Below are 24,542 nucleotides of genomic sequence, written 5' to 3' on the forward strand. Positions count from 1 at the left end.
ATTTGCAAATTAAAGACGGAAGCTATACCAAAGTACCATTTTTATGACACTTTGGCCCCCTAAAATTGTCAATTCGTTACAATTAATTTGGTCAATCCATTAGATGTTGGCATTAAAATGAACTGAAAATGGCGTATGTGACGTAAATGTACATAATGTTTACTTGAAAATTTCAAATGACCTCGATTTTGAGCAAAAAATACAAAAATCAATAACATAGAGATGCGTACATTAAATAGCCAATCATTCTTTGAAAGCTTTTGGGGATGACCGATCATCCTCTCAAGGTTGAAGGGACAGCCGAACCACTTCAAAGACCTTCAACAATAGTTGCTAGTTGGCATTGATCCCTTCAACTTTCTGGGAGCAATAGTTTGGTGGTGTTTTGGATATATATATATATATATATGAAGACAAACCAAGCCCTCGTAATAATATGCATCACAACAAACTGGGGTTCAGTCAGACGTGATAGCATATGAGAAGAAGATTCTGTTTCCCTCAAAATATTGTCAAAAACATACCAATTCGTACGACATCATACGAATTGAAAGATATATGCCTGCCATTTGAAACAAAACTACTCATGCAATTTCAATTTTCAACTGCATGTTCCACTTTTTGGTGAATGTTCACCAATATTGAGGTTTTCAAAATTCCACCCTGTCAATTAGAATCGGAACATCCTTAAATAATCACTTCCATGTATATTGAACAACCATTGAAACAGGTCGAAGGTCAAAGCAACAGAGTTCCTTATCTGGCCTCCATGATCAAAGCTAGCTAGCTTTTCTCGGTTCTAAATTTGTAGACGATCAATGATAAAAGGAGGTAACAAAATCACTCTCTCACCCTCTCTCTCTCTCTGCGCACCCCCCCCCCCCCCCCCCCCCCCCCCCCCAATGATAAAAGAATATATTCTCTAAATATTCTTTAGCCTGCTAGAAGATCATCTTTTATTTGGATTGAACAAATTTTTCTTTTCAAATTAGGTTGGAGAAATTAAATTTCTCAAATCCAATATATTAAATTGACATCCTATGATTCTCTCATATACATTTTTAATAGAATTAACAGAAATATAATTTTTTTTTTATTTAATAGATTAATTGGGTTGAAAGGATTTCTCCTAATTAACCAAATTCCTTGACATGCACCATAAGCGTGCACCAGCTGCACCACTCGGCATACGAGGGATTCATATTTCATCATCTCTAATCGTTTGACATCCAATATGCCCTTAGGCCTTAATTTGTCCTTAGATTACCCATGTTAGTTAGCATCCCCTTTTATTATCTAATTAAATACCCTGAACAATTATTATTTTTTTAAAAAAAATAATAATAATAACATGCTGAAACTTCCGTATCAGAGAGGAATAATGAAGCACTTTTATTGTTCACGCAACATTGCTAAAGTAGAATGTATATACTCTAGTTGGCTTGCCAATTATAATGGCGAGTTATGTTGACATGAATCGAATTCCTTAACAAGATTTAATGCTTCTCAAACACTCCATGCATGATCTATTTAGTATAATTGTAACTTCTTGAAATATGACAAACATTTGCAGCAAAACTTGAAATATATATATATATATATATATATCAAATGGCATTTTACAGAATACGATGGAGCATAAAGTAGCTGGATCAGATTCTGAGTTTTAAATTCGTTTAAGTATATGCGTGCTTCACTTGTCAATAAAAATAATGGATTCTAATAAGAAATAACTTTATTATTATTATTATTATTATAAGCTAGTAGTTTCACATGAATCATATTAAAAGGATATTCGAATATTCTAGTATAAATACAATTTTCATGGACCACATGACAAAATTCAGTGTTGATTAGTGTTGGGGTGAACACTAATTTCAGATACACAGCGGTAGAAGCTTCTCTTAATCTCAAAAGTTGATTCAAGAGATGGGGTTTTCACTCGCACTTATAAAGTGACAACTAGTCCCTTTCACATTCGATGTAGAATAACCCCAACAATAAGAGTATTACAATCTTTACTATAAATTTTTTACAAATTCATAAATTTGATTAAGACTAACATGATCGATAAGTACTACATGAACTATCATGCCAGTTTGTAAAAAATTCATGTTACACTTACAATATAATCACTTCTTAAAAATTATATTTGATTATAAGTGTTACGTAAATTGTCATGTCAATTTGTAAAAACATTATTGCTCCAAAGTATTTTATGAGAAAATTTAGGAAACTGAGAGTCCCCACATCAAATTAATAATCTGTTTTACATGGTTGGAAGATTGCATAGATTGTGTCTAAGAAGACTGGCCAATTGAAATAAAAGATATTGAGTGTACGAACTTGGTGTTCCTTGCTTACGTGTCCACTGAACTTGTGTCTACAGCAATGCTGACTTCCTATGTATTCGAAAGGGTTCCAGTCTTCAGAAAACCCAATAGCGAGATGCCACCTAGGCCCAAACAATTCGCGGGAAGCATTGTCTTCTACGTGGCGAAAACGAAGTGGGCTTCGTGTACGAACCGGTGACCGCTATGTTTTCTTACACGTTCTTTTTAAGGGGTCGCAGTGTCGCACTGGCACAGGATGACAAAGTGATATCCATCTCACTAAACCACCAAGCTAGGGGAGTGATTCGGTGAATCGGAAAAGGCATGATGCTCACTGATTAAGATTGCCAGCTGTCCATCTTGTGGGGTAGCTTGGTAATTTGGCCCATTCCCGTCAGCTAGCACTGGTGTAGCTAGTGCTATTCTCGATCTCCTTGTCTCTCTCCTCTCTCTCTATGTGTGTAAAAACAGCGTGTTTGTTGTGTGTTTGCATGTGGATGGTGTGTGTTCGTTCGTGCGTGGTCTGCTCCGGCATTCCATGTAACGTATTCTGTAGTACTTCTTAATTAGCGTAACGTAGGCAAGGGGATGATCAGTCAGAAACGCATTCGGGTAATTTGGCTTTTTATCTGCTGGTGTCTGCTCTTTATTATGGTTTGGATTGGATTGGCAAAAGCAGCAAGGAAAGTGATGCATCATGCATGGTTATCAGTTGGAAAGATGACATTGTGACAGCACAGATACCAGATTCTTTGAAGATAAAAATGGCGTTTTCCGTGATCCAATGGGGTCTTTGTTCAGTGGGGCTTCATCACAGTAAAAAAGCAGTTTGATTTCCTATTCTGGTCGTTTTCGAAAAATTTATTGCAGTGTTAATTGGCCTACTCATAACTTTGTCTTATGAATTGCGTCCAGTACTCTTGAAAGTTGAAAGTGAAAGTATTATCATCATTTCTTTCCTGCCCTGCATATATATATAACTTTGTCATATGAGTTGCGTATATCCTCTCTTGAAAGTGAAAGTATTGTCATTGAGTAATAATAATTTGTATACCTATTTATCGCATTTATAATTTATATTGATTGATGTGATATATTTTGAATAGTTTTTATATCAATCACTTAAAACACATTATGCCAAGGTGGAAAGAGTAACTTGTTTTCTTTTTCCCTTTTTCATATTTTTGTTGGTGTTCTTGTTTCTTCTTGTGTTGAATCTGCCCTTGAAAAGAAAATGAAAATCATAAAGTATATATACATACACAAATTGAAATTGTTTCTGACCAATTCATGACTTACTATGTGGTATGATTTAATTGCCATTTTTATGAGTAAATGACAATTAATTTGATGAGATTTCTCATATACGATCGAGCTAATTAGCTCTAGGCATCTTAAGAAGAAGAAAACAATTCCTACTACAAGTTGGTGATCTTAATTCTTACATATATTTGCATGTTTTCATATTGGCGTTACATGACTTCACTTGCACAAAAAATTCCATATATGACGAGAATAAGTTTACAACATTATCGAACCCTATGCTCCGAGCTTTAAAAATATTCGCGGAATTACAGGTGTACACATCCCAAGTGTTAAAGATACAGCGTGGCAACGAGGCGTGGCACATAATAGAGGTGCCTCACGGAATCAAACTGGGTGCATGAGGTTCTGTTTGGTATTGCATGTCGACATGTTTTCGTTCTCGATAACGTCGCCGTGACACCATATGTGGAAACGGATGAAAAGGTAGTGGGATTAGCTTTTTCTTGTCAAATAATACAACCATTGTTGGGAGAGCTTTAGCTTTTTAGTGATATGTCTAGTGTCCCATTAAGGCCATAAAGAGAAAAGCTTTACGACGACACAGCGCCCTTATCAGCCAATAATGAGTGCTTCTCCTGCATCCTGGTCGATGAAGCCATCACTAGATGCTACGTACTTTGCATACAGATGACAAAATAGAAATTCTTCTTTGCCTCTTCAATCCCGGAGCTAGCTAGTACTTTCTTCTAATTTCTCTCATGGCTGGAGATCAGAGAGCAAACCGCAGGCTCAGCAACTCATGCATTCTCCTAATAGGTAATTAATTATTTGTTTATATGATTTAATTAATTATTCATATGTGTTTGATTTTAACCCATGGTTTTTTTTTATGGTGAATAAATGAATAGTGCTAGCTGGCATGGAGAGGCTGGCATTCAAAGGGGTGGCATCGAATCTAGTGACTTATCTCACAGATGTTATGAATATGAGCAACTCTTCTGCGGCCAAAACGGTCAACAGCTGGTGCGGCTTTACCTCCATGCTGCCATTGCTTGTGGCTCCCCTTGCCGACTCTTATTGGGATCGCTATTCCACCATATTGACCTCTGCTGTCCTCTATGTTGCTGTGAGTACTCACCCCATCCTCTATATTTTCATCTTCCATAATAAATCCTTCTTTTTTTTGTTCATCGATCTTTGTTGCTGTTCATGCATGTAACATTGCTATTGCTGCGATATTTGTGGGCATGAATGGAGATTAATGCAAGTTTACTTTCTTGGATTCGTCTTATTAAGTTGTGGCTGATGATTTAGAGGCTTTAAGAGATGATTAGATGAAGCATTATGATGATGGAGCCTGAGTCATCACCACCCTATATATTGAATTATAATTAAAATTACTATCCCCTTTAGAGTTTGATTCGCAGGCCAAATATTTTTTGTGGTCGTTAATATATATAGATTTATTTTTGTGATGATGAAGAAGAGAAATCCTTTTTTTTTTTTTTTTTTTTCTTTAATCAGAACTCTGTCACCAAAATTAAGCCTATTTAATTACAAAGATTAGCTCCCACGATCTGACAATTTTGAGGATATTATAATGGCATTAATGTGACTGATGATGGTACGTGCATGATTGCATGAATTTTCATTCAAGAAAAGTTGTTATAATTTTAGACCACATATGGGGCCGCAGATATAAATTAAAAAGATGGCGGGTAACTTAATTAATTTTGATTAATATATTCGTAGATATAAAAAAAATATGTTTTCTTTTATGCATGGTTAAATTTCACTATCAATCAATCAGTACTGTTTTTTCCACCATATCTTTGCAAGTGGGGTGAAGGGATACTGCATGTGGTTCATAGTTATGTCAAGGATATTTTTGTTTAATGGTATCAAAATAGAAGGTTGGCCATTTGAGCAAAGACTACTCTTTACAAAAAGCCAACACTTTTTTATTGCTTTTATTATTATTATTATTATTATTATTGTTAATCGGTAAAAGAAAAAGCAAGTGAGCCTTACAATCTCCTTTAATTTCAGTCGGGTGTTTGAGCACCCTAATTACAGGAATTTTAATCCACATAAATGATTATATTTTGTTTTTTCATGATGTATATATGTTTTTTTTTTTTTTTTTTCACTTTTAGGGGCTTATTGCATTGACATCAACAGCGCTGGCATTGGCATGGTCTCCAAGGAACGAAACGACGTCGTCGTCTTCACTTCTCTTGTGGTCTCTGTACTTAATTTCAATAGGCCAAGGTGGATACAACCCGTCTCTGCAAGCCTTCGGAGCAGATCAACTTGACGAGGATGAGGAATTGCCCTGCAGCAAAGACGATCAGAAATCTAAAAAAAAGAGTTTATTCTTCCAGTGGTGGTATTTTGGCGTTTGCAGTGGAAGCCTCATGGGTGTCACGTTTATGTCCTACATCCAAGACACCTTTGGCTGGGTACTCGGATTTGCCATTCCCATGATAGCAATGCTCACATCGGTTGCACTTTTCTCCGGCGGAAGCCGGCTGTATATGTATAAAGCGGATGAGGCTATCTACTGCAACAAGCCTTTTGAGAGCATAGTTCAAGCTTTTAAAGCAACCAAATCTAAATTTATGAGCTGTGGAATCCCCTTATCAAGTTACAAATCTGATGAGGTCGAGCTAGAGTAAGTTTTTTTGTTTTGTTTTTTTTTTTTTTTTTTTTTTTGTGTGTTAAATTCATCGACTTCTTATAAGTTTGTTAGGGTTATTCCACATCGGTTGTGAAAGAGGCCGGTAATCAGTTTATAAATGTGAGGAAAAACTTTACATCTTGAGCTAACTTTTAGGGTTGAGAGAGGCTCAAGACCTCTCAACATTGGTATCAGAGTCCAGGTTCAATCGACAAGTTTCAGCCCAATAGCCCACAGAAGAAACGAGTTGTCTCTGCTCCAACGCAGGGCTCGATGTGTAAATGGGAGATTGTTGAAATTATTCTACATCAGTTGTGTAATGGGCTGACCGCCAAACAAAGTTTAACAGAAACCTCTTAGTTTGATGAAAATTCTTGCTTGTTTGCAGGCTTCAAGATCAGAAACCTCTTTGTCGTGAAGAGTTTGACAGCACAAAGGGGTTGGAAGAGAACCCGGCCAGAAATGGTGTACATGAAAATGCCAAGGTAGTGCTGCGGCTTTTGCCCATATGGACAATGCTTCTGATGTTTGCTGTAATTTTCCAACAACCTGCGACCTTCTTTACCAAACAAGGCATGACAATGAAGAGGAGCATTGGAAGCAACTTCAAGATCCCACCAGCTACGCTGCAGAGCGCCATTACATTGTCTATAATTCTTCTAATGCCTTTATATGACAAAATTCTGATCCCCATAACTCGGGTGGTGACTTGTGATGAAAAGGGTATTACTGTGATGAAAAGAATGGGGATAGGGATGTTTCTTTCAGTCATAGCCATGGTGATTGCTGCAATTGTCGAAACAACGAGGCTGAAGATGAGCAGACAAATGGGAAATCTCGACTCACAGTCAGAAACGGTGCCGCTTAGCATCTTTTGGCTGCTACCCCAATACGTTCTCTTGGGAATTTCAGACATTTTCACTGTTGTTGGGATGCAGGAGTTCTTCTACAATGAAGTTCCCATTAGAATGAGAACAATGGGGTTTGCGCTATACACAAGTGTTTTTGGCGTGGGAAGCTTCTTGAGTGCCATATCAATTTCACTCGTCGAGATCTTTACCAGTTCAAAAGGAAAGCACAGCTGGTTCTCGGACAACATGAATGAAGCTTGCCTTGACAAATACTACTGGCTTCTAGCCTTGTTAAGTGCATTGAGCCTGCTCTTGTACGTAATTTTGTGCAAGTGTTACAAAAGTAGGAGTGAATTGGAGAACGAAAACTGTAAATGATGTTTTTGTTTTGAGTTTGAACACCCTTCTTTGTTAATATTCGTTTTTGCTTTGCGTATGATATTATCTTATATATGTTATTTCTGCTCAAGAGTTGTACGGGAATTTTGGTCTTTAATTAGCAACCAAATTATCAACGACAGCTCAAAAATTATACATTTTGTTGTCATCGCTAATAACCCATATTTCTTCGACATTTTAGAACGAGTTTTATGAATAGGAGAGAAGGATAAGCATAACGATATTTAATTACACTCAAAATAGCTTGCGAGTCTCCAACCATCCCAGTTTTTTTTTTTTTTTTTTTAATTTTAATATAAGAATGATAATTTTGTTATTTATTTGAGAGAAAAATGAATGGAAAAATTAAATTTAAAATGTTGGTATATATACTCGTATCATAAATTTGTAAAATTAAAAGTTGAAGTCTAAAATTAGAAATTGTAGTTTCATATTGCTAGGGACCAATATGCAATACCCAAAAAAAAAAAAAAAAAAAAAAAAAAAAACCGGTGTGTTGAAAAAGAATGTTGTTTTAGTAAAGATTTTCCTTTTCGAGTTTGATCATTTTAGCAAGTATGCAAACCTAAGAAGTTCTGAAATTCCAGACTTGAATCAAAGCGGTTTCAGGCCGTAAAACGGGATGGCTGAACGAAAAGGATTTTCTATCTTTTTCTCTCTTTTTTCCCCACCCTATTTGCATTGTTCCCGCTAGAAGATCGATGTTTCCTTGATGGGTTTAGGAACAAAAGAAACAAATATATGTAGAAAGACAACACTCTTAAGATACAGGAATGCAATGCTTTCCAGCAAGTTGCCCCTTCTGATTAAGGTCAAAGATTCTAGCATGCTTGGGAGTAGGAGTGGTAATTCATGTATGAATATAACTCAATTCATACATGTTAAAGTATGAATATAAGACTATATATGTCAATTTTAACCTGATACTGATACTCAAAAATGCAAGAGAGTTTCCGCATAAGCACAATTTGTTTATGTTGACTTAATACATTATAAGCTTTCGTAATTGAAAACTACAAAAGTAGTTGGTAAATTGGCAAAATACCTCAAAAGACAGATCACTTTGAAATTGGTTGTACTCTTTAGAGTAAAAAAGTAACTCTCTACGCTATCTCAGTCTGTAATGCCAGAACCAGCATTCTCCACATCAATTTCTCCCATACCTGTGTCTTCCTCTTCTTCACTATCCTCATCACCACTAATTTCTTCATTATCCTCACGTAACTTGGCCATGTGCTCAGCAAGTAGTTTATCATCTCGTTCACTCACCTATATTAATGCACCATATTAAACCCAAAAAGAAGAATAGCAAGTTGCTGGGAATGGAAAAATCTATTTGGAGTTTGGACAAAAACATTGCGAAGCTACAGTGTCTAGAAAAATACATCAAGTTCTGGGGTTCTTCTATAAGATGACAACTGAATTCAAAGTCCTTTGGATGTCCAAAACAAATAGCAAAATCAACATTAATGTTAAAAGTAAGAGCAACACTCACTGCTCTGGACGCCTCCTTCACGACGAGTTTCCCCTTTTGCTTTTCTATTGCTTCAGTGCAAACTTCAATTGCTCTGTTGAGAACTGAAATTCCTTGCTCCTGGCCAATCCAAAAAAGGAAGTCTATCTCATTAGAAAATTATAAGGACCCCCCCCCCCCAACCCAAAAAATAAAAACCAGTAGAATACTACAGAACTGCTCCAAAAAGGTTGACCCAGCTTGGTAAAAGAGTTGGCATGTTTACAAGATGTAATCTTAAGAACTTCCCATTGGCGTAAGGGGGAAGGATGAAAAGAAGAGAATGATTCAAAATGTAACAAAGCAAAACAACCAGTGAACCCAAATCGTAATATTTGACCGCAACATTAAAACACACAAATTAACTGAGACAGAATTCTTTTCTTCCATTTTTTTTTAAGCGGTTAGAATGAAGCAAGACATTCCCTTGCCTCAAGTAATGTTTACACAGATGCACACCGTATTGATTAGATGACTAGTTTAAATAACAATCAAATTTCCCTCATTTTGTATAGGATACAGGGCTAAAAATAAAATATAATATCAAATAAAACACTCGTGAGGATTTGCACAAAACCTTGTCAAGAGTCTGAGTGGTGAGAACATAAAGTGGAGGAGCAACCAATTTAATTTTCACAGGACATTCATCATTGCCAGCAGCTTCAGCTTTCCGCATGGCATCCTACAGGGACAAAGATTAGAACATGTGTAACCAGGATAGCACTTTGCAACTTAAAAATAGCTTAAAAAGATTTTTTTTGTCTAAAAATAAGTACAGATCAACAAAAGAACAAAAATAAGACCTTGATGTGAAGAACACCATCAAACTGGAAGCATTTCATTTCAATGTCGGCCCGAATCTTCATAGGTTGTGGGGTCATCCTTCTCCTAATATTTCTTACCAGAGCTTCTTTCACATCCTCCGTCATAGCAGGAACCACCCTAGTCACCTGAAAAACAATATGAAAAGTGGCTTTAGTCATCAACACGAAGATTGTGCAATAACACCTTAAACACAGCAAAATTTACCTCCCTTCCATCAGAGTCAATTTCTTTGACTTCGCGGGTAAGAGAATTCAGAACAGAATCAGGATCTGTCACAATTACTTTGAATGCCTGCGCATGAAACAGATTAGATCCCCAACTGTAAATTTAGAAGATAAAAAATTAACTCCAAAAGTAGTGAAAATTCTTACCTCAAAAGCATGACCATATTTCCGGTTCCGGTATAAAGGCCAGCCTACATGGATATACAGATCCTAAACAGGTAACTTCCATTTAGTAATAACCAATGAAAAGAATTGGAACAATATGTAAGCACCACCATTAGTCAATAGTTTAGTTAGACATGCGATATTGAAAATACTTGAGTACCAAACCAGAAAAAGATCTCAGGCTTTATGGAGCTTGGCAACAACTATGAAATATAAGAAAGGATTGCATGGTATGGCTGAAAATATTATAAAGGATAGAGCAAGATCTCATGCTGGTATATAAAAATACAATTTGTTGTACGCCCAATAAACAGAGTATTTTATGCACCCACACACACATGCAAACAAACAGAAAATCCTAAATCAAGTTTGCAGCATAAACCAAAACTGGAGAACTTATATGCACATAATGGCAGGTTGGTTATAAGGGATTCAAGCAGCAATTCATCCTAAAACAAATTCACTGCTTAAACAAAAACTGGAGAACTTATGTGCACATTAATGGGTTCAACCAGTAATGCATTCTCTCTTGCACAAATGCATAGTCAATGCTACATGGTGATGCATCCATGGAAGCAACTGCAAGTTGCCAACAAAGAACCACCCAAAAAATAGGCAGTAGAATGATTCTAATTCCAACTAAGTGTCAATCTCCTCGATAGATATTGATGCCCAGTCTTACCATATATTGAAATCTACCAATTAAGCAAGTGATGCAACAGTGAAACTGCCCCCAACAGAAAACAATGGTAATTTAGCCAGAATACTTGTAGGCAGAGTATCAATTTCATTGCCCTTCACTTTCATATTAAATCGAATTGTAGAATCACAGCAGGATGTCACATGACCACCTTCACAACTTGCCTGCCTTGTTCTCAATTAAACATCCCCCCAACAGGCCCGCACCCCCAAATATCTCTTTCTTAAATCAATAATACCCTTCCCCCAATTATTTCCCCCATAGACATCCAGGCCTATAAGTATTTTGCTTGGTAGAGGGAAACTTCTCTTTTTTGAAAGCTCAGGAAACATAGAAAACAGCATACTCAAATTCTATTATGTCACTTCTCTTCAGTGTTCTCAGAACGCAAATAATCAAACAAGGGAGAACTCAAGCAGAACAAAACAGTAACCCCAAAAGTAAAACCAATAGTCATATCAACTAAATACGAGTCATATGATAAATCTTCGTGAGGATGTTCTCTCAATTTTCCTCAAAACCAAATAGATAGGTATCAGACCCGAAGCTGTAGATTGTTTCTTTTTCCTCTGTTCTTAAAATTGCCCAATCTTTCGGAACAACCAGAATAAAACACAAAACCCTAACAATCAAAACTGTTATCGTATACCTCCAAATCGATGCCCATAGTCTCGGCCACGTGGCGCATGATGGAGTGGACGAGCTTGCTCTTATTGTACCTCTCCTCGCAGGTCTGGATGTCCTCCTCGGAGACCCTCCTCTTGCTGAGGTCGATGTAGCCCTTATCCTTGTCCACCCGCAGCACCATCACGGGCTCGATCCGCCCCACTTTAATCAGGCTGCTCACGCTGCGAATCCGACGGCGCGAGAGCTCCGAGAACAGGATCATCCCCTCAATGTTGTTGTACTCGAGCAATGAGACGTAGGCCCCCATGTCCGCTATGCTCTTCACCTGTATCATCACCGCCATGTCCACCTCCGGGTACTTCGCCTCGTACATCCGGCACTCCAGATTCGGAGCCTGCGACACCATCTTCTAGAACTGTAAAATCGCTAGAGGGACGAGTCTCTTTTCGGAAATCGTTCGGGAGAGGGTCCAGAGGGAGACGAGCCTATTGGCGGCAATTTTGTGCGTCGGGCATTTGTCTAGTCACAGCATGAACATGAACATGAGAATTTATACCTCAATTTTAATCTATTTAATTTAAATTAAATGGGTATATTTTTCAATAATAACCCGTTTGTGTTGAATAAATATTTTTTGCTTTTATGACTTCAGTCGTATCGAAATATAAATATAAAATTATATATATATATATATATGTATATATATTAATTTTAATATAATTTATTTAATTAAATTGGTTATACCTATTAATTTTAACATGTTGATTTCATATTAAATTTGCGTCAATTTAAAAATCTTGTAAAAAATACCAGTTGTCAGACGAGGGCACAATTATATGTTCTTTTTATGTTTTGAAAGCTGGGCTTTGAATTGAAAAAGTTGTTGATGCGAGAGAAAATTGAAAAATGTATACATGTATTTACTGTGTTTATTTAGAAGACGATTAATGTTATATACCATATCAATATTACATTACTATTCTACTATTTTGACGTGACCTTACTAATTCATTATTATTATTTTTTCTTCTTTTAAAAATGGCTGAACGAAGGGATTGCATCTACTTTTATTTTTGAAACAATGAATGTTGATTTCATATTTTAAAAAAATAAAAATAAAAATGGAGAGGAGGCTTTGCATCTAGTTTTATTTATTTATTTATTTTTATTTTTTTTGACATGTCCACACAAGGGAAATGGGAGGAGAGATTCGAACTAGTGACCTCTGCTTCATTAGGCGTGGTTCACAGCCGATTGAGTTACCCCTTTGCATCTATTTTTAGATTAGAGTATTCATGCAACCATCCTTAATTAAATGATTACGTGGCCACCTCATACTATGATAAAAGTGGTTCTATGGTGGTCGCCTTTAAATAGATAAGATGGTCATGCAGTCGGACTCTTTTGACTTAATGGGATGGTCGCACCACCACTTCTAGCTTGATAGGGTGGTTGTGCGACCATCTCCACCTTGTTGGGATGATTGCACAGCCATCTCTAGGCAATAACCTCTTGGGGTAGGTTCTGATCAGGGTAGTTGTATTTTTTTTTTAATGGGTTTCACTGCCACGTTAGCTCAATGGGATACCAGTGTTGCATAGGTCATTATTCAACAATTTTTATATTTACATCATATTAGAACACCTTCCAACCCAAAAACAAAATAACATACTCTCAAAACACATTAACAAATATAGAAGCCCTCAAATAAGAAGACTTTCAAGAAAAACACAATCAGCAGAAGCCTTCACACAAGAAGAAAATCACAAACAGCAGAGACCACCACTTTTCTTTTTTTAATAAGAAGCAATATAACCACCTTTTTCATTCTTCTAAAAAATGAAACGCACATCCATTTAGCAATTTTTGTTAATTGACTTCCATAAAGAATAGTATTCTGCCCACTGCTTGGCCATACATACAGCGATTCTGAGGGTGCCTTTCCTAATTGCTGCAGAATGCAGATATTAACCAACAATTTGGTTTGTTATTCCAAATGCATTGTGTTGTTATCAGGACAGCTAATTTAAGAAACTGATTTAAGTGGCTCCTCTTACCTTATTAAGTTTCACTTTTTTATGCTAAAATATGTTTATGGATGATAACCAGCAATTCAACCAAACAACATAGTCATAGACAAACCAACTGCTATTGAATATAACAGCCACATTAGCAATAAAGACTACCACAGCAATATGGAAGAAATTTAATCCATTAACTTTTAAGGCTTTTGTGTATCTCATAGAAACTGAATAAGGCTGATCTGTTTTACCGGGATCTAATCCCTTTTTGGCAAAATTTGTTTCTTAACATTACTTCAATTGATGGCAATTCACAAATCCAACAGAAGAAGGTGTTCTATTTCATCTCAGAAATAAATGTGGTGTCTTTGGTTTGATAATACCAACTACAGAGTTAAACACTAAATAGAATGGCAGAATTGAATATCCATGGAACAGATGAGCTTATTCAAAAAGAATATCTAACTATACCAAATCACATCAAAAGGGAAAAAAGTATGATGTTTGGATTTCATTACAAGAAACTCAAGCACATAGAACTATACCAAAACTACAACACTGAAATCCAGTAAAAGCGCCATCTCAATTCATTTACACAAAATAGAGAGAAATTGAAACATTACATGCACCAGCTCAGATGAGCTTATTCAAAAAGAAGTTCTAACTATACCAAATCACATGAATCACAAGAGACCACTCAATTTAGTATCCAAATCACATCAAACGGGAAAAAGGTATGATGTATGGATTTCATTACAAGAAACTCAAGCACATAGAACTATACCAAAACTACAACACTGAAATCCAGTAAAAGCGCCATCTCAATTCATTTACACAAAATAGAGAGAAATTGAAACATTACATGCACCAGCTCAAAATTCGACAAGATTTACCTCACTAATGAGTGCCGTAACCATTCATTCCCGATTCCACAACACCCACCTTCTGCTTCCCCACATTGTCCTCTTCCTTAATTTCTTCAACAACATCATCATCAGAATCCAAAGTAAATTGCTGCATTTCTGCACCAAGCGGCCTATACTGTGTAAAATCGCGAGGAACTCCATATTTCCGCACAATAACCGAGTACGCCCCCATAATCAAAACCACAATAAGAGCGAGATGGCAATTGAACTGAAGCGTGGCGATCGCTCTTGCCCGGTGATACTCGGGGTGTCCCTTGCACCTAATTGTATAATTCCCTCTACTCTTTTCATGCAAAGAGCACCCACTAGTGATCAAATTGGTGTAAAAAGAGAGACCCATTTGCACAAACCATGTCCCCTGTAGAATTAACCCAACCCCACGAGCCAATTTTGGGTAATTTGACTTTGGGGATTTCAATTCCATCACTGTTGAAAATAAACAAACAGTTATAGGTACAAGCAACAGATCAAAGTACCGGTTCTCAATCCCACTAGTGTTTTTTCTCTGCAAGTAAAACAACAGAAACTCTTCCGCGAAAGCGAACAGACCAATCAAACTAAGCATCGAATGAGGCATAGGAATTAAATTCGTGAAATTTACCAAGAAACCCGTAACGGAACACAGCAAAAAGAGCGACCCAATAGCGAGTACTTGCAGTTGGAGGGCCGAGCCGACTTTGTCATTGGAATTGAGCGCGTCAACGAAGGAGACCATAGAGTTCAAGATGAAAAACAAGGAGAAGACAGAGATGGAGATGAAGGTCAAAGATGAGGAAGATGGGTTCTTCTTGGTTCTCGACGATGAAGCCTGCGGTGGCGCGCTAATAGACGTAAGAGGTGAGGATGGAATCGAATTTTCGACTAGATTCTGGATTGAATTTGAGGAGGTGAGAGCTTCCCATGCGCCGATCAGAATGAATCCACTACCTGCCATGGTGTGCGTGAACCACCCCATTGTTGAATTTCTCTGTTCTTTTACTTTCTCTCTTTACCGGGTTTCTACCTATCTCTCTATGAAGATCTTGATCCAGACGTTTGGTTTCTGGGATGGTGAGGTTGGGGTTGTTGAAAGGTCAGAATGACTTTCTTTGATTCCTACGGTTGTATTCTGAGGATTTTACGATTCACAATGCAGGTTCCGATAAATTAGCAAACCGTATGCTGTCCCTGGTTTCAGCAATATTCAACACAGCCCAAATCCAAAATCGTGTGTGGATTTGGTGGATTTATGACTTTTTTTGTAATTGGATTGGGCTTCTTCCGGCGTGTTTTTTTTAAAAAAACCCACACAAGAAAAAAAAAAAGAAATAATAAATTTCTCTTTTTTTCTTTTTTAAATAAATTATAATAAAAGCATCTCTCTACTATAATTACTATAGTTAATAATTTTTTTGGTACCTGAATTTTAATGTTTTTATTTTTTCACATTTAGATTTTAAAAAAGACAAATCTAGTACTTCAGATTTTGAAAAACACTAAACCATCACCCTCGTTAATTTTCATCTATCCTAATTAACAGCAAGGGGTGGCTGGCCACCCCCAATTTGACCTTAAGGGGGTGTGTTTGGCAAATGGGATGGCCTAAACACTGTAGTTGATGTAGATTGATATGAAAAAAAGTAAGAATGTTTGGTATAAAAAAAATGAAAAAGTGGTATGGAAAAGTGAAAAAGTTTTGTTTTGTAGTGATTTTTTTATTTAAATAATAATAAAAAGTGAATGATTTGATATTAAAAGTAAAAAAGTTAAAATGTTTTGATGTTAATTTTTTTGGGAAATGGTGATGAACAGTGTTTGGCCCAACCCCATCCCCATTACCAAACAAAGCCTTAGGGTGGCCCAAGGCCGGTTTAGGGGTGGCTGAACCTTGAGATAGTTCGGCCACCCTCAACGACCAAAAAGGCCTTGGGGGTGGTTTCGGCCACCCCCTAGGCGAAGCCACCCTCGTAGGCCCCACTAGGGATGACAGAACCACCCCTAAGGCCAAAATGATGGATAAAAATTAACAAAAATGATGATTAAGTCTTTTTCAAAATTTGAAGTATTAAATTTGTCTTTTTTTTTTAAACTTAAAAACAAAAATATTAACACCCAAATACCAACAAAGTTATTAACCATAATTACTACTGTATATGAGTAGATGTAATCCAAAACAAAAATATCATTAACTTTTGGAAAAAGTATTAGCTGCCATCTCTCATTTCATTGTACGTTGTACAAAATCCACTGCTACACCCTCTTCGAGTCAAGTCTAAAAAAGGGTTATATATAATATATATGATTTGCAAGGGAATTTTGTTTAATATATTGCAACTTTTATAAAGTTTCATGAGATATATAAAATTATTTTTCTTTTTAAAATATTTTCTTCTTGCCTTAACGTTGGATTTTAAAGTTAATAAGCTAATAAAAAAAAAAGTAAAGAAAGAATAAAAAGAGTTATTGAGTTACTCCTTCGGTTATTTTAATGTTTGTAAAACGATGTGTTTCTTTTTGCATTTGAAAAATTATTGAGTTACCCTTTTGGTTATTTCTTAAGCTGCTCTTTCGGTTATTTGAGTGTCTCTACAACGATGAGTTTCTTTTTGTAGGTGAATAATTATTAAGTTACCCTTTTGGTGATTTGGATGATTATAGAGGATTGCGATCTTTTGAAATCCCCAGTGGCTTGCCCAAAGAGGAGGGGACAGAAATTTCTTCGAAGTCAGTAGAGAAAATATCTTGCAATGCATTTAAAATATTGTAAAAATGTTTATAAACATTTAAAATGTTAGTCTAAATTAGTAAATTATTATTAATGATCTTAAAAATTTAATGTGCATTTTAATTGTTTATAGACAATTAACAATATTTTAAATGGATTGAAAAATATTTATTCCAGACTGATTTTGAGAAAATTTCTGTCCATTTTTTAATGAGTGATGTTAAGTGTCTATCGCCCTTTAAAATTTTTGTTAACAACCCCAAGGGATAGTTCAATCGGCTGTGAACCATGCCTTATGAAATGAAGGCCATTAGTTTGAATTTCCGCTCCTTTCCTTGTGTGAACATGTAACAAAAAAAAAAAAAAAATTGTTAACAAGAGCTGATCCAATCATTCCAAAATGATAAAAGTGTAATATGTGACATTATTTTTTTTTTTAGAACTATTAAAAAACAAAGTGTTTCTTATTTATTAAAAAAATACATCACAATTTTATATATCGAATTAAAAAGAATTGATTTGAACCAATTTTAAAGAAATGCCTAACCATTTATGCAGACGGTACACGTGAGCCGGACTTGTATTGTTTGAAAATTTTATCCTTATCGTACAAGCCGGACGGCGAGCCGGCTAAGATAGCGCCACAACTCCGGATTAAAGACAGAACTGCAAGCCATGCTTGGTGACCCGCGACTTTGGGGCGTTGTCCCTTTTCCGTTCGCTTTCTACAATCCATTGCAGAGATTTGGAGCAAAGTCTTCTATAAAGTCCACACCTTTTCAACCAAAACCCACAGCCAACAGATCCATCAGCCACAATATATCGCCTACTATTTACCCTGTATATCTTGCACTCGATTGCAGTGGATATAACCCCGCTTTGTCTAATTGTGGCCTTTTCCTGTCAGGCAACAGACTTGTAGAAAAGCCAAGGTGAGAAGTGAGAAGAAAGACTCTTGCGTATAAACGTTTTTTCAGTTCCTCCTATACTTTTTATTGTGCTTTAATCTGTACAGAGTACAGTATCTGAGGAAATAGGAACATGGGCACCAAAGGCCTTCTTCGCAATCTTCATGTCTTTTCCTTGGTCTTGTTTCTCGTGGGTTTTCAAGGTTCCGCACAGGGACGGTTTTTCTCAGTCAAGAAACCTGACCCGAAGGAGGCTGCTGCCACTGCTCGTTGGTTGGTCTCTCAGAATTCATGGGGGGTCTTAAAGTACGTTCTCTCTCTCTAGATGCCTATCTTGACATTTTATTTCTTTCTGGGGCTCCGTCTTTGGTCTGTTCGATGTTTTTATTGATTATGTTTCTTTAGTATGTTGGTTTTTTTGCTATGTGATTGTCACCCCAATTTGGTTGGTGATGAAATTCTTGGGTTTTGCAGTTATCGGTTTGAAAAGTCAATTTATGTTTATTATCAATCGAAAGGGTACCATGAGAGCAAGCAGTTGTTTGCTAGACTTTTGTTGATTAATAAACTTGCCATTACCATTAATTTGTTGTTCAGCTTTCTGTTTGAATTCTGTATTCTGTTATTAACTCCCTGTGTTTCCTTTGTTTTCTTGTTGAAATGTTCTGTAATTCTCTTATTTTCACGAATTTTCTACCTGTTGGGCATAGATTCTATTCTTCGCAACAAAGTCTTTTGGGTAGGTTCTCACCTCCTTGCTCCTGTGAGTTCGGATGGTCGTGTTGGAAGACATAGAGTGCAAGCTTAAAGTCATTGAGTGACTTAAAATGCATGGGACTAAGGGAGTTTTCAGTCAAGTTGTTGATTTAATGGTTCATTAGCGATGTCATCTTGACTACAGTGCTGATGCACTGTTTAGTTTGGAAGACACTAAGATCTTTTACAGACTTTCTTAAGTATGATAAAGAAAGATAAAGATAAGAAGTTTTCTATTGTTTCATCGTTAGATCACAAAAGCCCAGCTGTTTCAACGGACTTGTGAATTTGTAATATGATATTTGTACTAGGAGTCTAGGATGTTTGGATATTGAAATCAAAGCTTATTTCTCATTTTTATTTTGCAGTACTATCTCAAGTGATTTGGGAGGAGCACCATTTGGGTAAGCTTTTACTAATTCTACATGCTAGAAAGCCTTTTTCTTATTTTCAGGCTCCATAAAATTCAGTTACTTTGTTTGGAAATTATTGTCGTGTTGCTTGAAATAGGTTAGGTCTTTCCACGTATGAGATACATAATGAGTTGTTCATGATTTGAAAACTTATGGCTTGAGATCCAATAAAAAAGAATTTTCAATTAATCTTATCTTATGCTTATCTTAAATAAGTTGCAACTTATATTAATTTAAATTTGTGATGAGATACATTTGTAGTTAAACGTCGATGCTAGTCTTAGGGGGTTTGATATTCCTTAAAACTCATGGTTTCAAGTGCCAGTCACGCATTATGCATCGGAGGATTATCGTATGAGTGAGATTTCTGCCTGATGCATTATCTAAAACATATGCCGTTCTCACCAGTAACTTGAAACTCCATTGCCTCTAGTATTCATGTCAGGAGATAGCATAAAATAGGGTAAAAATTTTGTATCATCTGAATTGAGTTGATATGTAAGTGTGCATAGTTCCATTTTCTTTTTTGTTTTACACCTTGCTTTGCAGTAAGTTTGCATCCACCTCACATATCTAGAACTAGTCATATAACAGCATCAAATACGTTGCAGGAATGTAGTTTCATTTAGTGATGGGCTACCTAAAAAAGGTACTGGCATCCCATACTTCTACTTGACAACTCTTGATCCAACTGCCAAAGATGCAATGAAAGACGAGAGGGCTTCATTCACGATTAGTGAATACCCTATTGGAACTTGCGGCAAGATAGACCCTGAGAATCCCACCTGTGCAAAAATAACACTTACTGGCAAGGTCTGTTGCAAAATCAAACTTGTCTAATTTAATCTATGACCAGCCACATTAATTGTAACTTTGTTGCTTGTCGCTCTAGTTTCCCGTTTGCACTTCTTTTTTTCTCTCTTTTCTTTTGGTTTTGAGTCATTTGACTTTAGAATGATACATATATATAGACAAGTATTAGAACTGGACACCAGGTGACTAACCCCCCCCCCCCCCCCCCAAACAAGAAAAAAATAAGGACGCTAAACATGTTGTATAAGATAGCAATTACTAAGATAAACATTTGTTGTCTAATTATTAGGCCTTTTAGTCTCCATCACTTGTCAAATGAACAGGATTTGCAGTATTTAGCACAAACAACATTCTGTTATACATGTGCTGCACTCTAAGAAATGCCCATTAGGGTGTTCTCTGTCATCCCCTGATCCCTTGACCTCAGGGTGACTTGCATGTAATCAAAACCAGCAAATTGACTTCATATGGGAGGACCAACACCGGGTAATGGCCTTTTTTAGTCATTGTCTCTTTCCAATGGCTAGGATAAGGCTTTGTTAATTTTGTATAAAATTTATAATAACTCGTGTCATTTGAAAGAGGATCCAACTTTCTGAAAACTGGCCACAACAGGCATTATTCCTTGCTCATCAAAAAGACACCACTCATTGACTTGATGGAAATCTTACCACATATACAGTGTTGCGACCCAATTGTGAGACAGCTTTGGATAAACTTCCATAGAATATCATGTAGGAAAATAAATATATGTGGAATATAAGTTATTAAATCTTGTTGAAGTTGATAGAATATTGTGTCTATAAGCATGTGAAGAAACGTTTTGCTATTCTATGGCATTGTCTTTGTAAATTATTTACCATACACACAACTAGTTCAGATTGATTAGCAACACCTTATCCCCACCCCCCTTTCCAAAAAAAAAAAGGGGCCTTTGGTGAATTTACTAGAAAGAGTTTTTATTTTGAATAACTTGGATGAAATTTTCCCTCCGTTGTATTTCAGTTGAAGCTAGTTGATAAAAAATCCAAAGAAGCGGAATTTGCTAAAAGTTCCTTGTTCTCAAAGCATGTGGAGATGAAGGGTAAGTACAAGAATTTATACATTAGCGACACTTCTGGTTTGTCAGTCACTTTGACATGTTGCCAATGCCACCTTTTCTCCATTTCTATCTTTCTGCAACTAACTATACTGACTTTTTTCATATATATATTCGCAGACTGGCCTAAGGATCACAACTTCCAGTTCTTCAAGTTAGAAATCGAGAATATATTTTTGATCGATTGGTTTGGTGGTCCAAAACCTCTACCGGTGGATGAGTACCTGCATCCCAAAAAGTGAGTACTAGAGCAATGATATCATGTTTGCAATTGCAATCACATACGAAAATACTACAAAGTTTATTCTAATTTCTTTACTTATGTAATGAAATCTATGAAACTGAAATGGAAAATCTATGAAAATAAATGGGGTTGTTCTTATTAGGTACCCCCTTCAGTCTTTTATAAACGTTTGTACAGGAATATTTTGACAGCTATAGGAGGACACCACAGTAAGACAGCTAGCCTTCTTCTAGAAGGTTTACATACCACTCCTCACACTTTTTGGAAACTACATATTATTCCATACATTCATATATATACCATAATACCCCCCCTCAAACTGGAGCATATATATCATATAAGCCCAACTTTGAACAAATAAACTTTAATTGACCACGACAAAGAGACTTTGTAAACATGTCAGCAAGTTGATCTCCATATTTCACGAAAGGTGTAGAAATACTTCCAATCAATATTTTATCTTGAGTGAAATGGCAATCAGCTTCAATGTGCTTTGTTCTCTCGTGGAACACTAGGTAGAAGTAATGCGCATAGCCGCCTGGTTATTGCAATATAGAGGAATAGGTGTAGGAACTGAAAATCCAACTTCCTAAAGGAAATGGCGTAACCATGTCAATTCGCTAGTCATATTAGTCATAGCCCTATACTTTACCTCTGCACTAGATTGAGCAACCATTGTTTGTTTTTTACTCTTCCAAGAAAGAAGGTTACTTATGGCGATGTACAATACTAAGTAGTGGATCTTCTGTCGGAAGGGGATCCTGTCCAATTTGTGTCAGTGAAATCCTTCTACCCTGAGATGTCCTTTCTTCCTACATAGAATATCAAAACCTGAGAATTTCTTTAGATATCATATAATACAAATCGCAGCATCCCAATTTGAAGTTCTAGGTGTTTCCATGAAGTGACCCACGACATTGACTGCATAATAGTAAGATAATTCAGCTTTTCAACTAGTCGCCTATATTTGCTAGGATCACCAAACAATTCTCCATCATCTTTCAAAGTTTCTGATTTGGGTTCACAGGAACATCAATAGAATGAGCACCAAAAGTATTTTTTCCTCCAACAAGTCTAGCACATATTTTCTCTGAGATAGATTAACCCCTTTTGGAGATCGATCAACTTCAATGCCCTAGAAATACCGAAGTTTTCCTACGTCTTTGGTTTGAAACTTCTCCTGCAAATATTGTTCTATTCTAGCAATACCTCGAGAATCATCCCGAGTAATCACAATGTCATCCACATAAACCACAAGAAAATACCCAACATTTGTATGCAAATGGAATACTGAATGATCATTAAAGAAGACTGAACTCCCATCACCACATCAGAAAATTTGCCAAACCATGCTCATTGAGATTGCTTGAGACCATCTAGTGTTTTCTTCAATTTACGCACACTAAGCAACAAACCTGAGTGGTTGCTCTATATATACTTATTCAAGAAGATCATCATGAAGAAAAACATTTTTTAGATCCAGATGATACAAAAGTCAATCAAGATTAGTTGTTAGAGAAATCAAAATCCAATAGAAGAGATTTTTGCAACAGAAGAGAATGTCTCATAATAATCAATGTCATAGGTTCTTATGAGGGCACAAATGAGGTAGGCTTAAGCTTCATCCCCACAGCCTTAGTGAAGGAAACAGTGGCAACGCCAACGTCATTCAACCAACATGGCTATGGTGATAAAGATGCAACAAAGAAGATCCTTCAAACTTGTTGCGGAACAAAGAAAAAAATGAAAAAGAAAATAAACAAAGAAAAAAAAAAGGAAGAAGAAGAATTTATTTGGTACACGGTTGTTCTTGATACCATGTAATGAAATCTATGAATTTTAAATGGAAAATTTAGGAAAATAAAATGGAGTTCTTCTTACGTAGTAGTCTCTTCTTCATTCTTCATTTTTAGACATTTGTACAAGAATATTCTGACAGTTATAGCGCCTAGCCTTCATCTAGAAGGTTTACACTCTTAGAAAATTGCCATATTATTCAACGAACATGCATATATTCACTCTAACAACTGCCAAATAATCCATCAGAATTGATAAGAGTTTCATATGCTTTGAAGTGCTTATTTTTATATTTACTGATTCATTTCTTTTCCCTAACATGTCTCTCTGCCATGTACAGGAACAAACTTACTTCCATTCTGTGAATGCTCATCTAATTGCCACTTTCTTATCTGTTTGTGCATTGGATGTTACTGTGAAGTGTGCATAATCAATTCATTGTCAATAAGATGTGACAGTTATGATTACTCTTTATGTCGTTACAGTTGTTCCATCTTATCGTCTGATAAGAATAATTAAAGACAATAAGTTGTTGGTAATTTGTATTCATAACAAGCACCCTTATTATTGTTTATTCGATAATAATCCGAGGATGTACAATATACACTTCAAAATCAGCATGTTGGTTGATTCATGTGATGTCTTGTATATGTGTGCTCAAAGACATGTCCTTTTTGCTTCCTTAATCAAATTTTATGTTTGTTTGTTTGGCCAACAGCTTCAATTTGCCAAATGCATCTCTTTTTCTTAAATTTTTATTTCCGTCAGTCGACAACAACTTTCGTATAGTTCCTGTCGATGAAGGGAATGATATTGTAAACTCTTTATGCTAGCAGTGCCATCAATATGTATATGCTTTTCAATGCCAAATTGGTTGATTCACAGACATATTAGAACAATCATTGGAAATGGGAAGAATAATGATTTACTCTTGAAGAGATGAATATGCAGTTACGAAGTTTGTGTTGATATGAGAGATATGTCAAGACTTCAGGTTTCAATTCTTCCAGTACCGAGAATGTTGTGTTGGGTGATCAACATTGTATGAGCTAGGATAACTGTAAAAGATCCCACTGTTTTATTGGCCACTTGAATTATTCTGGATCCAGATGAATTTTGCTCAATCCCACCAAATATTTTTGAGTTCATTTGTTTGGCTCTCTAACACTTCTCTAAACTAAAAAGTCTTTGAGGTATGTAAAAAAAATAATTTAATTCCTCGAGTCAAATTTTGTCCACTAATTTAACAGATTTCGTTAGTGTAACATTGTCTTAAAT

At 36.1% G+C, this 24,542-nt stretch overlaps 4 protein-coding genes across 5 annotated transcripts; 2 read left to right on the forward strand and 2 right to left on the reverse strand.

Moving 5' to 3' along the window:
- Positions 1–291: 291 nt before the first annotated feature.
- Positions 292–7,566, forward strand: LOC132181216 (protein NRT1/ PTR FAMILY 5.9). Of its 2 annotated transcripts, none has more exons than XM_059594333.2 (6): positions 292–831; positions 3,911–4,082; positions 4,160–4,415; positions 4,508–4,725; positions 5,756–6,273; positions 6,668–7,566. In XM_059594333.2, exons 3-6 carry the CDS (start codon positions 4,358–4,360, stop codon positions 7,506–7,508), a joined length of 1,635 nt encoding a protein of 544 aa, XP_059450316.2. In that variant the 5' UTR covers positions 292–831; positions 3,911–4,082; positions 4,160–4,357; the 3' UTR covers positions 7,509–7,566. The 2 variants fall into 2 exon arrangements, with proteins under 2 accessions (XP_059450316.2, XP_088372680.1); XM_088516554.1 differs by having other exon boundaries at positions 4,172–4,415.
- Positions 7,567–8,456: 890 nt separating this feature from the next.
- On the reverse strand, positions 8,457–12,098 carry LOC132180930 (eukaryotic translation initiation factor 2 subunit alpha homolog). Its single transcript, XM_059593929.2, has 7 exons — positions 11,606–12,098; positions 10,239–10,301; positions 10,072–10,158; positions 9,846–9,992; positions 9,620–9,724; positions 9,025–9,123; positions 8,457–8,798 (listed from the first exon to the last, which is right to left on the reverse strand). Exons 1-7 carry the CDS (start codon positions 11,987–11,989, stop codon positions 8,643–8,645), a joined length of 1,041 nt encoding a protein of 346 aa, XP_059449912.1. The 5' UTR covers positions 11,990–12,098; the 3' UTR covers positions 8,457–8,642.
- Positions 12,099–14,150: 2,052 nt separating this feature from the next.
- On the reverse strand, positions 14,151–15,717 carry LOC132181340 (plant viral-response family protein (DUF716)). The gene has a single exon (XM_059594521.2). It carries the CDS (start codon positions 15,483–15,485, stop codon positions 14,502–14,504), a length of 984 nt encoding a protein of 327 aa, XP_059450504.1. The 5' UTR covers positions 15,486–15,717; the 3' UTR covers positions 14,151–14,501.
- Positions 15,718–17,827: 2,110 nt separating this feature from the next.
- On the forward strand, positions 17,828–23,988 carry LOC132182499 (Pyridoxamine 5'-phosphate oxidase family protein). The gene is made up of 6 exons (XM_088516904.1): positions 17,828–18,448; positions 19,267–19,302; positions 19,923–20,124; positions 21,130–21,208; positions 21,344–21,461; positions 23,605–23,988. Exons 1-6 carry the CDS (start codon positions 18,276–18,278, stop codon positions 23,627–23,629), a joined length of 633 nt encoding a protein of 210 aa, XP_088373030.1. The 5' UTR covers positions 17,828–18,275; the 3' UTR covers positions 23,630–23,988.
- Positions 23,989–24,542: the final 554 nt, after the last annotated feature.

This window comes from Corylus avellana, chromosome 5, assembly GCF_965113065.1.
Source record: "Corylus avellana chromosome 5, dhCorAvel1.hap1.2, whole genome shotgun sequence".
NCBI lineage: Eukaryota > Viridiplantae > Streptophyta > Magnoliopsida > Fagales > Betulaceae > Corylus > Corylus avellana.

What these genes read in the sequence shown, in the direction of transcription:
- LOC132181216 (XM_059594333.2), top strand. Translation starts at nt 4,358, where the DNA reads ATGGCTGGAGATCAGAGAGCAAACCGCAGGCTCAGCAACTCATGCATT. An exon ending in CTCATGCATTCTCCTAATAG is followed by an intron (nt 4,416 to 4,507) that starts GTAATTAATTAT and finishes ATAAATGAATAG; the next exon opens with TGCTAGCTGGCATGGAGAGG. An exon ending in TCTGATGAGGTCGAGCTAGA is followed by an intron (nt 6,274 to 6,667) that starts GTAAGTTTTTTT and finishes GCTTGTTTGCAG; the next exon opens with GCTTCAAGATCAGAAACCTC.
- LOC132182499 (XM_088516904.1), top strand. Translation starts at nt 18,276, where the DNA reads ATGGGCACCAAAGGCCTTCTTCGCAATCTTCATGTCTTTTCCTTGGTC. An exon ending in AAATAACACTTACTGGCAAG is followed by an intron (nt 20,125 to 21,129) that starts GTCTGTTGCAAA and finishes GTTGTATTTCAG; the next exon opens with TTGAAGCTAGTTGATAAAAA. An exon ending in GAGTACCTGCATCCCAAAAA is followed by an intron (nt 21,462 to 23,604) that starts GTGAGTACTAGA and finishes TGCCATGTACAG; the next exon opens with GAACAAACTTACTTCCATTC.
- LOC132180930 (XM_059593929.2), bottom strand. Translation starts at nt 11,989, where the DNA reads ATGGTGTCGCAGGCTCCGAATCTGGAGTGCCGGATGTACGAGGCGAAG. An exon ending in CTATGGGCATCGATTTGGAG is followed by an intron (nt 10,302 to 11,605) that starts GTATACGATAAC and finishes TTACCTGTTTAG; the next exon opens with GATCTGTATATCCATGTAGG. An exon ending in ATGGTGTTCTTCACATCAAG is followed by an intron (nt 9,725 to 9,845) that starts GTCTTATTTTTG and finishes TTGTCCCTGTAG; the next exon opens with GATGCCATGCGGAAAGCTGA.
- LOC132181340 (XM_059594521.2), bottom strand. Translation starts at nt 15,485, where the DNA reads ATGGGGTGGTTCACGCACACCATGGCAGGTAGTGGATTCATTCTGATC.